Source organism: Sander lucioperca, chromosome 13, assembly GCF_008315115.2.
Source record: "Sander lucioperca isolate FBNREF2018 chromosome 13, SLUC_FBN_1.2, whole genome shotgun sequence".
Lineage (NCBI taxonomy): Eukaryota > Metazoa > Chordata > Actinopteri > Perciformes > Percidae > Sander > Sander lucioperca.
In genome coordinates this window covers 22,449,436-22,464,074 of record NC_050185.1, presented here as the reverse complement: position 1 = coordinate 22,464,074, position 14,639 = coordinate 22,449,436, and the positions used below count along the sequence as shown (strand labels likewise).

Genomic DNA, 14,639 nt, shown 5'->3' with positions numbered 1-14,639 from the left:
CCAGTCAGATCCCAAACAAGCAAAAATCGTTTCCGCCGATCAAGAATGTGGAGACATTACATTTCGTACCCATGCAGTGCATGTTCTGAAATTAAAATGAACATTGCCCTGATGTACACACAGCGTTGTTTAGATTTGTTTAGTCAGAGAAGCTATGTAGGCAGTGTAATTGTTTTTTTGTTCCGTTACCTCCAACCCCCGTTTTGAGTCGCCGGATCCACCCCCACTCTGCGCGCCGGGACCTCCCACTTTACAAATGAAGCACTGTGTAAGACTACAATATTCAGTTGTTGGTCTTGAGGTAGCAAAGTGTATTGCAAGCCTTGGCCCCCTGACTCTCAGTTGAGCAAGTTCACACTTCGATGCACTCATCGTGATGAGCTGTCAGAACTCTGAGACAATCTAGTGCTGCTACCTCACGATGTACAAAATATAGCAATCTAATTGTCTTGCACTATAAAAATGTTCTCTGTCTCAACCCTTTTTGCCCTAAAGAATGCCAATATGGAAAAGCAATAATGCCATCCATGCTTTAAAACAAGCTTGTCTGATGTACATGTGGCTGTTTTTTTTTTTTTTTACAGCAGTCTGTCAAGGTTTATTATTAGTCTAACTTCTGCTGTGGCGTCGGGAGGCCTTAAAACAGCTTCATTACTATTGAAAGAGGCATTCTAACACACACGCAGGTTCACATGGTGACAATATATACCCATTGTAAATACTATATAGCCAATTTCTGTTTTAATTGAGTTTTTTTTAAACTTGGTTTTAGCTTGGTTTAAAGGTGAGCAGCCTTCTGAAGAAGTGCACTGAAGAAGGACACTAATTCCAGCTGTCTCCTGTCTCTCCTGTCTCTCCTGTCTCTCCTCGCCTCTCTCTGTGACCAATACTCTTATGCCCTGAAGTCAGCAGACGAGTCAACTGCACCAGACAGTCAGACAGTAGGCAGTGGATTATGCAAGAGCCAAGTTTCATGGTCCGATAAAAAAAAAAAAAATCTACTTTTCTTCATGGCTTTTTTTTCTTTTCTTTTTTAACAGGCCTTGTCTTCAGCTATAACTACAGAGTACCAGTGTTACTCAGTCATTTATTGCTCCTGCCTTGCTGTCCATGTCTCCACTGATTGGGCCAAAATGAGAGCAAAAGAGCGAGTAGCTTTGGTTTAGATTAATATTAATGGACTTTCCTCTTGTCCCTTTACATATTTGACTGGGTTTTAGAGATGAAAATGGATTCCAAGCCTGATAATTTAATCATTCTTGCTCTTGGTATTTAATAATTTAGTTGCTCATGGGACAACACATAATACAGTTGACTCGTATTTAGTCACATATATATAAGGGTTTCCATCAGCGACTATATGGAATGTTGCATGCTTAACTTCATTTCATAATTTATAGTTTTAACAGGCTTTTCCATAATTTAGTTATTGTCAGGAATACAGTACCAAGACGTCAGCACGACGTGGGTACCTCAGACGATGATGTTGAGGTGCACTTGAACAAGGCATGGAACTGTTGTGGAACTGCTCAGTGACCCACTATAGACTGTGGTTGTACTGGGCAGATGTATGCGTGAGTACTTAGGAAAGAAGGTGAAAGAAATCACTTAACAGAAGTCATTTTTCCTGAGTCTTTCCAATGTTATGTCATGCTGAACTATCATAAGTGAGGAGTCAATATAGTAAAGTAGTCAATAATAACAATAATAATAATAATAATAATAATAATAATAATAATAATAGATGAACAAATTAATGTTGATACTTGAAAAGTGTCAAAGCACAATAAAGAGTTTAGAAACACCCACATGAACCGAATAATTACATAAACAGAGTCATTTGACAGTGTCATGACATTTAGATGCCAGGTTCACAGACCGTTCATTCACACCAATCAAGCCTAATTTAGCTAGCGCCTTTAGCTCTGTATATACAATATGCAACTAAGTGTTGGATAAATAGATATGGCACCCACTAAGTCAGTAAGTAGTTGTAGCAAACAACCACATGTATTCATACTGTAAATGCAAATACCCAAATATTGAAGTATAGGATATTAGAGACATCCTTTCCTTGTGGGTAACCTCACATTTGAGGTCAGTGAACCAAAGACCAATGAATGTGTCTGCTGTCAGCAGAATATAAAATGGTGACTAATGCAAACCTAATCATGCAAGGTGATTAATTAACTGGACTGTATGGGATCTAGATGGGACATCATTTTGAACATATATACTGTACAGACCATTAACAATCCTCAGTAATACTGTGCTCTGTACCCTATCTCAGATGGTTACACTACAGATGATATTGAGTTCCACTGGCGAGGAGGAGACAATGCTGTGACGGGGGTGGACAAGATCGAACTTCCCCAGTTCTCCATTGTGGATCATAAGCTCATCTCCAAGAATGTCGTCTTCTCCACAGGTAATGATAACAAACAGGTTGAAATGCATAAATCATAGTTGAACACAATAACAGCAACACTGGTACAATTTAATGCAATCCAATATCAATAGCTTTGAAATAAATATGATCTTGAAGCATATATGTTAAACTTTGTACATAACTTTCCTGTTATTACTTTGCCTTCATTTCCATTAAAAACACTTTTAATTATTTTCTGTCTCTCAGGGTTATGTCATTATCATTATGCTGCTGCAAAGCTGGCAATATGGCAATTCATAAATATTGACTCTTTTTACAGTTTGCACTTATTGATATGAAAAATAGCATCCACTAACTTCAAGAAACGCTGAATGTTATGTAAATGTATGAACGCACATACAAACCTTCTAATGAGGTGTCGCCATTGGAGACGGAAGACACCATGACTTATTTAACAGCAATAAACAACAAGAATGATGTCTGATACAATAACATATTAATCTCTTCTGCATTTTCATCTTCATGAATTTGTCATGCAAGCAAGCAATTGTAAGCGGGACAGCGGTTCTGCTGAATACAGTTTCTAGGTACTGTACAGAATGCGAGCAGAAGACTAATGCAATATGAACGTATAGAGACTCCACCAATGAGACGACTTGTTTTGTCTGCAAGGGCCACACATTCCACGTAACCCTATTAATAACATAATGCTTTCTGATATATGCACAATGTTTGTATGCACGTGTGTATGTGTTTGTGATCGGCCCAAGTGGGTCCCTACAGTGTGCCTGATTTGTATTGCCTTATACAGAGATATGGTATACAGGGGATTCCCTTTTAACGCGCTGTCTATTGCGATATGGAGTATATGACCTGGGGGGCACCGAGAGATGCAATCATCAGCACATGTGCCTGGGCATTTAGCCAATACTAGTTTCATTTTTCACTCCAAGGATAGGCAATGTCATTGTTGCCCTTATAAATAATAAATATTCACCGTTGCACCTCCGTCCTGTCATTTTCTACCGGAGCTGTTTCCACACTTCATAAAGAAATAATTAAGGGATTCTCTTGGTGGCTCGTGCTAACATTAGCTAAATTAAATATCTAAGAGGTGACATTCCAAGAGGAGCTGAGGCTGGTGTGTTGTTGGTGCTTTCATTAAAAATACATATTCTTCCTTCCTTACTCCCCTCTGTTTCTGCTTGACTCGCCAATAGACTGGATATTGCAGTGTATTCTAGCTCTTTTTATGGTGCTTTTCTCCATTTGTAATTCAACTCAAACCAAAATGCAGCCAGTTCCCTAAGGAGAGAAATATATGTGTTGATACAATTTGGACCTTACCAAAACCCCTGCTGTGGGTTAATTTCAAATAGAGCAAATAAGCAAAACAAGTGGACCCTCAACAGACAAACCATCAAACCTCTTGCAATATTGTGTATAAACACAGGCAGTGAAGAATAGGTAATTCTAAAGAGCGCTTGAGTTTGGTGGACACAACAAATATGGCCTTTTATTGAGTTGCTTCTGCAAAGTACAACCCAGGAATGAGAGATTATTGTTGATAAACGAGCTTGGAAGAACTGCTGAAGGAGTACAGGCTACATTTAGGATACCCTCACAATCAATCAATTGTTTTGGACATTTATCAAGCCAAAGTGCTAGACATTCACTGGTTCCCGCTTCTGAAATGTAAGGATTTGCTGCTTTTTATTGAATATCTGACAAAATAGGGAATTGTGATGATTTGTCACTCTTTTCTTTTTTCAGAGTAAAAAGTTAATAGGTTATCCCAAAAATAGTTACTTTTTTTTTTAAATTGACAGATGTGTTAAATTATATTTTTTTCGACAGAAATTTCTCACAAGACAACCTTTTGATTGCAAATTAAAGATAATATATGGCTGCATTCAGTAGCAAAGGCAGACATACGTTATCCTGCTGTGAAAAAAGGATGACAGTGTCAGACCACTGTGGAGGACTGAATGTTGGTATTCTTTTTTTGTACATGATTTGTAAAGCAACAGGATTGTAGATGCACCAATTAGCTGACTCCAACACCAGGGACGTTTTTTCCTCTGTCCCCTCTCTGCAGGTGCTTACCCTCGTCTGTCCCTGAGTTTTAAGCTGAAGAGAAACATTGGGTACTTCATCCTACAGACATACATGCCTTCTATACTTATCACCATCCTCTCCTGGGTCTCCTTCTGGATCAACTACGACGCCTCTGCTGCCAGAGTGGCTCTCGGTGAGGCCTGCAATACAAATATAGACAGGTTGACAGGATATTGGGGTGGACACTTAAAAGAAGATTGCTCTGGCACTGAAATAGACTGACCAGGGAAAGCTATACTTAGATTGATTATATTTTATCCCCCTCCAAAATTTTACCTCATAGCAATTACATCATTCACTTGAAGGGCAAATAGAGACAAGAAACCTTGGGGGTGTCAATATATATACAACATATTTTACATTAAGTCAGGCAAGAAAATCTGAGGCAAACGTGAAGGTTGACTATATTGACAAATATAGTCAATTGTAGTGCTGTGAAGGCCGTGAGTTTTTATTGTGTACTTATACAGGTCTTCAAACGGTATCTTTAATGTTTACTTTTCTAAATTCCTTAATTACTGAGCTTTGTGTCAGAATAACAATGCGCTGATCCACAACTACACTTCACTTGTTTTACAATCACTGTGGGTGTTAACAGGGTCAAAAATCCATCCCAGTACAACAAATGTTGCTGTATCCCACAGACGTATTATGATGGATGACCATTTTGATTTGTTTCCACTCTTGATTCCAGAGCCTCTGTGCTTTTCTGGAAGTTACAATTTCCCCCCCGTCATCCTTGATTATGTAAACCCTGTGTAGCCTGTGAGGTTTGTATTGAGCTTCTAGCTTTACTCTGTGTTATCGGAAGCTCCCTGTCTTCTTTTCACCCTACTCCATCCACCCAGCTTCATCCGTCCTTCTACCCATCCCTCGCTTTAGTCGACAAGGCAATTTCGCTGATTGACGACTGAGCTGCATTTAGTGATCGGGAAGTTTGCATGGGATTTAATGAAAAAAAAGGTAATGCTCGATAATGGAGGCGGGTCAGCAGAGTTTGGAAATGTCCGGTCACCCCCCAATCTACACTAGATTCAAGAACCACTTTACTCTGACCTGGTTTTAGGCGTTAAAATTGACCTGTAATGGTTGAATCACATGGCCACTGTGCTGCAGGAATCCTTTGTTGTTATTGTTAAGCTCTTGCAGCAACAGCTTGGGAAAATTGCCTGAATCCTATTTTGAGCGGTGGTCACCTGACAGCTTTGTGACAGCTGTAAAATAATTTCATAATTATTTACTGACACTCTCCATAGAAACTGACTTAAATAATCACGCTTTGTGTGCTTTCAAAAATATACAGGTGCGTGTGGGAGGATTTGTGAGCGCTATAGGAGCTGAGAACACAATTATGTAATCATGCAAGGAAAATCATATTTAAGCTTTAGAATAGAATCAGCCTTCTCATGCCATTTATAATTCCTGCATATACCATAGACACACACTGCTGTAAGCCCACTACATCCAAGAGCCAATGTGCTATGCGAAAATGACAAGAATATGTCATTGAAATATATGAAATTAAATAACTACAAGCAAGAGATAGTGTGTCACTCATAATAAGCACAAACTCAACACATTGATATGCACTGTCAATCTGACAGCAACTATCCCCAAAACTTGTTGGGTGAGGTTTTTGAAAATGGTCTACAACTTTTCTCAGTAGGAGTTCTCGCTAATGAACAAGACCAAGGTTGACATTTGAATTTCAAATCGCTGCAGTACTTTAGGTGCACATCTTTTAGCTTGTCTCCCTGTGCATGGTTTGAAGTCATGGGGGTAAGCCCCTCAGGTTCATTGATCCTGGCAGGCTTAATCAAGCACAGACATGGTATCAAGTAGATCAAAAAGATGTCTTGCGGTTGGAAGGATTGAATCACTCACACATTCAGTCAGAAGTAAGAGTTTCGGGGGATTGTTGCTATTAATTTAATGCAAAAACATGCAAGAAGTAAATTTGTGAGTGCATCCAACTATAAATCGAGGAATGTCTGTGCGTGTGTGTGTGACTCTTGCATGCGCAATACAGCAGCGGGGGCGGGGAGTAGCTACAGTACATCCTTTGACGGAACGGCGAGTCCAAGCAAGTCTTCGCAGTGGGCTACCGGTGTCGTGCCAGAAGTGATCATCTGCCAAAAACTGATTGCTGTTTACCCTACATGCAAATGATAAAATAAATCGTACACAAACACGTTAGATGAACAGCTCTTGGGCTCTCCAACACGTTATTTTGTTGCCAGTGCTTGCGCACATTTCTTCTGCACGCTGTTTAAGAGCGGCTTCCCCAGCCAGCTGAGCCAGACTTTCTCCCTCCCTCACCCGGGCCACATTGCTACGTGCTGTAGCGATGTGCTTCCCCAGAAGGCTGAGCCATGCTTCCTCCTTCCCCACATCACTACCTGGGTGTGTGACGGCTACATGAAAAAAAGGGGAAATGCCAAATCTCTAGATGAACCGCAGCCTAGAGCTTAGATCGGCCCAAAAAATCAAGCCCGAACCTGCCCAAGCCCGAGCACGTTGCGTCCGAGCCCGGCCCGGCCCGACACATTAACTGTAATTATGAGCCCGAGCCCGATTTAAACCCGACAATTTTTTAATACGTGGGCCGTTATAACTGACGTTCTCAACTACAATTCAGAGTTGTTTGAACTGCAGAAATCTGTTTAGAATAATACAACAAGGACGAAGCATGTAAACTGCGCTGTTTGTTTAGAATGGAACGGATCGCAAATGGATCTGAATGAAGAAACGTTAAAAAAAAAAAAAAGAAACAATGATGAACAACATATTGTTGTCACTGCCCACGACTTGTTTAAACTGCTTCCATACCTCCGACTTTCCTCCACACTTGCTCAAAGTTAATTCTCCTGTTTTTCTTTTTTTCTTTACATCTTCAAGCTCCCGGTGTGATGCGTGCGAGAGGAGGAGACTCCGCGCATGACACGTGCTGCATTTTGTAACTGCAGCCTAACTTTTGTACACATTTGTTACTTTTATATAGCCTATATATATATTTATAATATTTCTGATTATGGCATAGCTATCTCCCCACCCAAATAGGATAATAAGGTAATGGATAAAAAAAATAAAATAAATTGCTTGATCAAGGGTCCGGCTGGCGGATGTGGCGGGGGCCAAGAATCTAAACTCTACCGCAGCCGAGCCACTCCTGATTAAACCACGCTTATAGTTAGATAAAGTTGTGGAAAACAAAATACTGGGAACCAAGCAATTGGCTCGTTCCAAACACACGCTCCAAATGGGCACTGCACTAGTTAAATAAATAAGGCATACTTTCAACTGCTGATATGTAGTTTACTAAGCAATACTTTTTTATTTTAACATTCTTGATTCATACTGTTTCCAATATAATGTAATGAAAATGGTCTTTCTCCTCCAGGTATTACCACGGTGCTCACCATGACTACCATTAACACCCACCTGAGAGAAACCCTCCCCAAAATACCCTATGTCAAGGCAATAGACATGTACCTCATGGGCTGCTTTGTCTTTGTCTTCCTGGCTCTGCTGGAGTATGCGCTGGTAAACTACATCTTCTTTGGACGGGGCCCTCAACGTCAGAAAAGGGCAGCAGAGAAACTGACTACTGCCAATAACGAAAAGATGAGGATGGATCCAAACAAGGTAAGAATAGTTTAGCTTTTCCCAAAATTCAGAATTATTTTCTGAAAAATGCCTCCATGTATGTAGATTTTGCTGCATATGTAGAAGCAGGCATAAACTCTAGATGAGCTTCCACATTCTAACATTTTCATATAAAATCTGTTTTCCTTGTTCTAGATTCACAAAATCACATATTTTCTTTACTTTGCATCGGAAGTATAATTTCATTACTCATAAAGCTGTCTAAGGAGCTCAGAATAATTACTAGCAAAGACAAGAAATGTCATCACTTCAGATAGAGGGTCGACCTAATGTTTCATGCCTTCACCGTGCCAAGGAAAGCCAGCCTAATAAGCTTGTACTAGCCCTGTTTGATATCCAAATAGGACATATTGCCAGCCGAAACAGAGTGAAAGCAGGTCTCAGAGGCACTTGGCTCTTTGTCTTGATAGAAAGAGTTGCGTTCTCTTCATCCAAGTTTGTGCTCCGAGCTGACGTAAACCAAATGCTTACAAGCAGAGATGCAAAATGGCCACCATAACATGGCTGCACATGGATATGCTGATAATAGTTCAATACAAAACACGGTATACACTGAGCAGAAAAATGGCTCTATTAACATCCTGTAACATCAAGTATAGGAAAGCGAGAAAGGTAAAACACAGACTTGTGTTTTGAATCCTCTGATAAAGTATGCTTTATTCTGTCATGCAGTTCATGTCCATACATGCATTCACTCCTAAACTCAAGGATTTAATTATTTCATAAAATGTTCAGTGTTGCCAGCTTATACCTGCCTACATAATGCAACCTCCTTCCACTACTTTTTGGTTGCTTAAGTAACCATGGCAATTCTGTTTTGTTGCAGTGGCTGGTGGGGAATGTAGTTGGCAGAGATGATACTCTGTATGCAAGAATGAAACAAAGGGATCTTGATGGCCATGACTCGATGTGGGAACCAATCTTTGTGGACGACGCAGCAATTGGACTTGGCGATCAAAAAAATAAGGTACTGCAAAAACCTTTCAAAAATGTCAAACTGCGTTAAACTGCTACTATACATTTAGATTATTTGGGGGGGACACTTGGGGGCAGCAGGACAAGATGTAAACACAGCTTTGACATATCACATTATAAAGTTGATAATGGGTTACCAAACATTTACACATCCAGCAGAAACGGAGTACTCTGCTGGACGGGTCTGGTAGATATAACTCCAATATTCTTGGGAGATGATCTTCAACAACTCCTGAGAGAAATATCTGGCTTTTTAGCTTCCATATGCTCCATTATGTTCATCAGCTAGTCACTAATTTTGTCTGTTTGGTGCTGGAGAGGTAAAACCAAAACGACAAGCTGAAAGATGCTGAAAGACGCTTAACACTTCATAGATAATGATAATTATCTGTGGGTTCATCACTAAGAGCTACCCATTTCACATTACACGTAATCATTTCACCCATAGTTAATATATACTGAAGAATATATTCTTGTGGTCTCTACATTTTTTAAATATCATTTTGGCACTTTGTTTTTTATTCAATTTAGTTAAAGAAAATGCTGTTGCATGGTATTAATACATGAGACAAACTTGACTTCTTTCCAGATGGACCCACATGAAAACATCCTTTTGGGCACTCTGGACATCAAGAACGACATGGGCGTTTCAGAGCTGGCTCTGGGTCTCAATGACCCACGAAATACCATGCTGACATACGACAGCTCAACTCTACAGTACCGTAAAGCAGGGCTGGCCAGGCACAACTTTGGCCGAAACACACTGGAGTGCCACATGACTCGAAAGAAGAGCCGACTACGGAGGCGTGCTTCACAGCTAAAGATCAACATCCCAGACTTGACTGATGTAAACTCTATTGACAAATGGTCGAGGATGATCTTCCCAACTGTTTTCTCCTTCTTCAACATTGTTTACTGGCTTTACTATGTTAATTAAAAGAAACAAAGGACAACAGTGAAGGCAAGACCAAATAAGCAAAATATGTTGCTCATTTGTTGTTTGTATCTGGTGTGTTTCATTTTCATGTGATTGCATAAAACTGGACTGAATTACTATATTCAGGACTGGATCCATCATATCTAATACCACATTTGCTGGCTAACACGTGGAAACCTTATAGAAGAGAGATTACAATCATATAAGGTGCCTGTTACTGAGTAATTGTTAAAATTATATTTTATGAATTGCGTGTTTTGCCATTTTTTTAAATGTTTGTTTGCATAGTTTTTTATGTTTTATTTTGTTACATTTACAGCATACATACTTCATTGCCATTGACATATTTTAATGACATGTTTATTTTCACTGACACTACTTAAAAAGTGCTGAAGCAAGTTTCAGGTCAGCAGGGTTTTCTAAGATTAATTATGTCAAAGACACAAAATGTTAATTCATTTCATACTAATATAATAATGGCCTAAGGTTCACAATTTACACTATCATGTGTTGTGCAAGAAATTTCAAAACAGCGTTTTCTACTTTAATATACTGGGAGTACTAATTCATTTGTAAGCATTTTCTCAGTCCATAAACCATTTTAATAGGGTGAAATTAAGTAACAACTAACATTCCAAAACTCAGATTGCACTCAAGATGCCTGTTAACAGTCAAACATAGTATAATGTAAAGAAGCATAAAGCTAATACAGACAATTTGGATTGTCATTATTATGTATGGTGTTAAACAGTTAAAAGAGAGTAAAGAACAACAAGAGAGAAATAACTAAGAAAGAAAATGTAAAATATTAATCTTAAGCCAAATTGGCATTTCTTAAATATTAATATAATTATTAATATTCTACCCTAAAGCACATATACACAGTATGGATGTCTTTGGGGATGACTGTGTCTGAATAACGTAGTTTAGTCTTTAACTGTGTATGTACATAAATATCACCTGTATAGTAGTTATCATAGGAATAATATGACCTACAAAATTTCCTTTTCAGCTCTCTATTCTCACTTTCTAGGATACATATTTACCACATGGATAAAAAAAATAATAATTCACAACTGCTGAAAAGGCACTTTATCAGCTATGATAATTATTTTTAAGGGTTCAGCAGAGACAGAGATGATAAAGATAAAAGGGCTTCATTGGTCCCCACACAGGTCAGATGCATACAAGCACAAAAACAACTTTAAATATCAGCTTTTGACACCATTACTTTATAATCAATTTTCTATGCAGATGATTTTTCCTTTTGTTGCCAATGAGTTTATATATTGTGTCTGCCTCCCAAGCCAGATTATTATAATTATCATTGGTTTAAAACCTCTTAGTCATAATTGTTTCCTGATTGAAAAATGGGTTGATGTTCATAAAGAACATAGCCGTTAATCCAAAATTAACATATAATAGATAATTACAGATTGTTTACTAATGATGCTGTGCTTTTGACTCTAAGATTTTATAAAAGATTTTGCACACAAGTTGTTTAAAGCCATAGAGGCTGTACCGTCGTTCTTCTAATACCTGGTGCTTAAGGGGGCTGTCTTGAGAGGAACTTTATTGTTATGAGTACGATCACACTTTATGTTTCAGTTACCACAAGTTTAAAATGTCAAAATACAACTAGGGCTGGAATACACACGAGTGTCATATCCCTCTTCCCATAGATTTGCCACACAGTCTATATGAAAGAACTCTGGTGTTACGGCCTCATTTTCACATACACAAAGTACCAACTCATTCATCAAAGGAGTTAAGAGTCGCTGTAAGTGACAAAGGCTTATGTGTGAAATTGTATCTACAAGAACATTGCTGAAGACATAGAAAGGAAGACTCCGAATATTTTTCAAAAATCACACTAATAACTGCAGTTTTTGTCTCACGTGGTTCTTTTGAGTTAACCTGAAACAACAAAGAACTAACGCAAAGGGTTACTTTCTCCTGGTATGCCAAACCATTTTGATTGTGAAGGTGAGAGTGAACACTTAAACATGAATATGCTAATTGTTTAACTAAAATGTAGCCACATACAGTTATGTCTTACTGCATGCTCTGTACAGTAGTAACTCGTTAATATTTGTTTTTTTGCTCATGTTCTTTCTTACTGATTTGTTTCATTTCTTTTGTGCTTTTATGTGTTTAATTCATCGCACAAATGAGCATACATAAGTCTATAATTACAATTTATAAAAAAAAGTGTTTGATTGGTATTTAATATTGAGGATGTTATTACATATATTTACATTTTCAAAAAAAAAAAAAGCATTTACGTAAAAGTGTTTTAAGAATGACACTGTTTTAAGCATTTTCACAAGCACTGCCCAACATTGTGCATAGTTCTAACTTACAATAACTTTACTGGTGTTTACATGTTACTCATCAAAATGAACCATTTTCACATTGTGTTGATCTAGGTATTGGAGAAAAAAAAGTAAATTGGTATGTTTTATTTTGGGAGTTTTTTTGATAGTGTTGGTTATGTCAAACAAACTTTCTTATCTTTCTTTTTTTTTAATGTTTGTTTATTTTGTGAGTAAATTTGCTAAACAAAAGCAAATGGATCCAGATAGATTCTGAGATTTACTAATAACCTGATTATTGGCATTGTACATTTTTCTATAGATGAGGATGAGTTGAACTGAAATTTGGGATCATGTCCCAAGAAACACATTTAAATAAGTATGTACTGTATATATCAGATAGTATATTAATGATCATCAATTGGAACATAATATTCCTGTAAATATATAGCTGAGCTTTCAACAAAAAATCTATTTACATTTCCAATTAATTTATACTGTTATGTTAAGAGAATGCAAAAGCTGATGTGAAACAATGTAAATAGTCTATTTTACAGTCAATTGATCACGTTTTGTTTGTTTTTTCTCTGTTTGTCAAAGCACACTTTTTTGGTTTTGCCAAAATGTACAATATATTCATGAATGTAGTTGATATTCTCTTACAGCATGTATTTGCTGTAATGTGTCAGCAAAAGTATTACAATTTATTGCACCAATGATCAGTTAAATACATCTTAATGTACACCACCTTTTCAAACACACACACACACACACACACACACACACACACACACACACAAAGGTTCAAGTGATAAAGTGGCTAGCGATGCCTTTGTATCAGCCAGATAGTCAACCATCTCAGGTCAGCACAATTCACACTACTAACAACATAATAACCACAAACTACAATTTCAAACCCAAGAATTGTACTTCAGGAAAAGTACCTTAGTGATCTTGTTTCTGTAATGTGTTTGCTTTCTCTGTTTACTGTAACACAAGTCGGATAATGCTGTACACATTAAAAGTACTATGGCACACTTGTTCAGCATTGGCAGAATCTAAACACCTAAAATATTTTAAAAGTCATTAAGGTACTAAATCCACCTCAGCCATAGATATGTCTCAACCAACCCAATATACATATATTTCTTAATCTTCAGATGTGGTATGACATGGTGTATTTAAGTGTGAGAGTGTATAGTGGATGTATGTTGACCAGACATAGTGTTTCCTGGCAAGAAAGGTCTGCTTCATAAGTTCTACACTTTGAATATGTGTTTGTACTTCACAGCGCTTTTATGTTTCATATATTTTTATACTTCTATACTCCTGTGTAAAAAAAGTATAACTGCAGACACTGTCGTTTGGCAAAACCTTGTAAATCCAATTTTTGCAATTTTCACATTTATATACAGAATGATAACGTTGTCCTCTGGGGATTCTGGAAACTTAATGACATGTCTACTTACAACATCCTGTCATGATCCCTTGTATAAAGTTGAAAAAAATACATGGTTGTACATGGGTTGAAAATGGCTTTTTATCTCTTCATTTCTGGAAAGTTAAGGTTTTTGGAAAGAAAGAGAGCAGTCTTCTCTGGAGAGCAAGGACAGACTGACATCTTAAAAGCCTAAATGACACATCTTGGTGACAGTGTATGTTTGCACACACTCACAGAAGAAGCCTTAGCCTCCTGCTGCCCTGGACTCCACTCCAAGGAGCATTAATCCTTCTTACCTTCTCAACACCCTCCACCTTGAAAAATCCTTCTATGTGCCACTCACAAGAACATTCCCAGAAACCCAGAGCTGTAAAAGTCAGTGTCTGTCTTTACTATTAAAAAAACCTATGGAAATGAATACATTGTCAATAAATATTGTATACAGTTCTAAATCTGTGAGTATTTATGTTTGCACTAAATTGGAGGAAGAGAAAAGATTATACTTTTTCATGGATGGGACAAGTTTATCCAAGTTCCCTGCTAAACATTTTTTGTTTATGTGGGCTTGTGAGAACATTAATGTTCAACATTTGTTGCTCACAAAAAAATCCCAGTAAGACCAGACCCATGTTAGCAGCTAATATTTTATCATGCTTGAAAAACCTCAAATAACACAATCATTAGGGGTAATTTCAAAGTCTAGCTGATAATTACTTGTTGTTCAGTTGTACATTGGTACTAACACTGTGAAACATAAATCACAGCTTTTTACCATTTTGGGAGGAAGGGTTAGCAAAA

The 14,639-nt window shown here is 37.8% G+C and overlaps 1 protein-coding gene across 1 annotated transcript in view; it reads left to right on the top strand.

Moving 5' to 3' along the window:
- The window catches only part of LOC116052760 (gamma-aminobutyric acid receptor subunit beta-2), a 70,777-nt gene extending 56,484 nt beyond the window's left edge, over positions 1 to 14,293 (top strand). The window contains exons 6-10 of the mRNA XM_031303585.2: positions 2,291 to 2,428; positions 4,488 to 4,640; positions 7,908 to 8,152; positions 9,000 to 9,140; positions 9,738 to 14,293. Of these exons, the coding sequence (XP_031159445.1) occupies positions 2,291 to 2,428; positions 4,488 to 4,640; positions 7,908 to 8,152; positions 9,000 to 9,140; positions 9,738 to 10,085 (1,025 nt within the window). The 3' untranslated portion in view covers positions 10,086 to 14,293. The remainder of the gene's footprint in view (positions 1 to 2,290; positions 2,429 to 4,487; positions 4,641 to 7,907; positions 8,153 to 8,999; positions 9,141 to 9,737) is intronic.
- Positions 14,294 to 14,639: the final 346 nt, after the last annotated feature.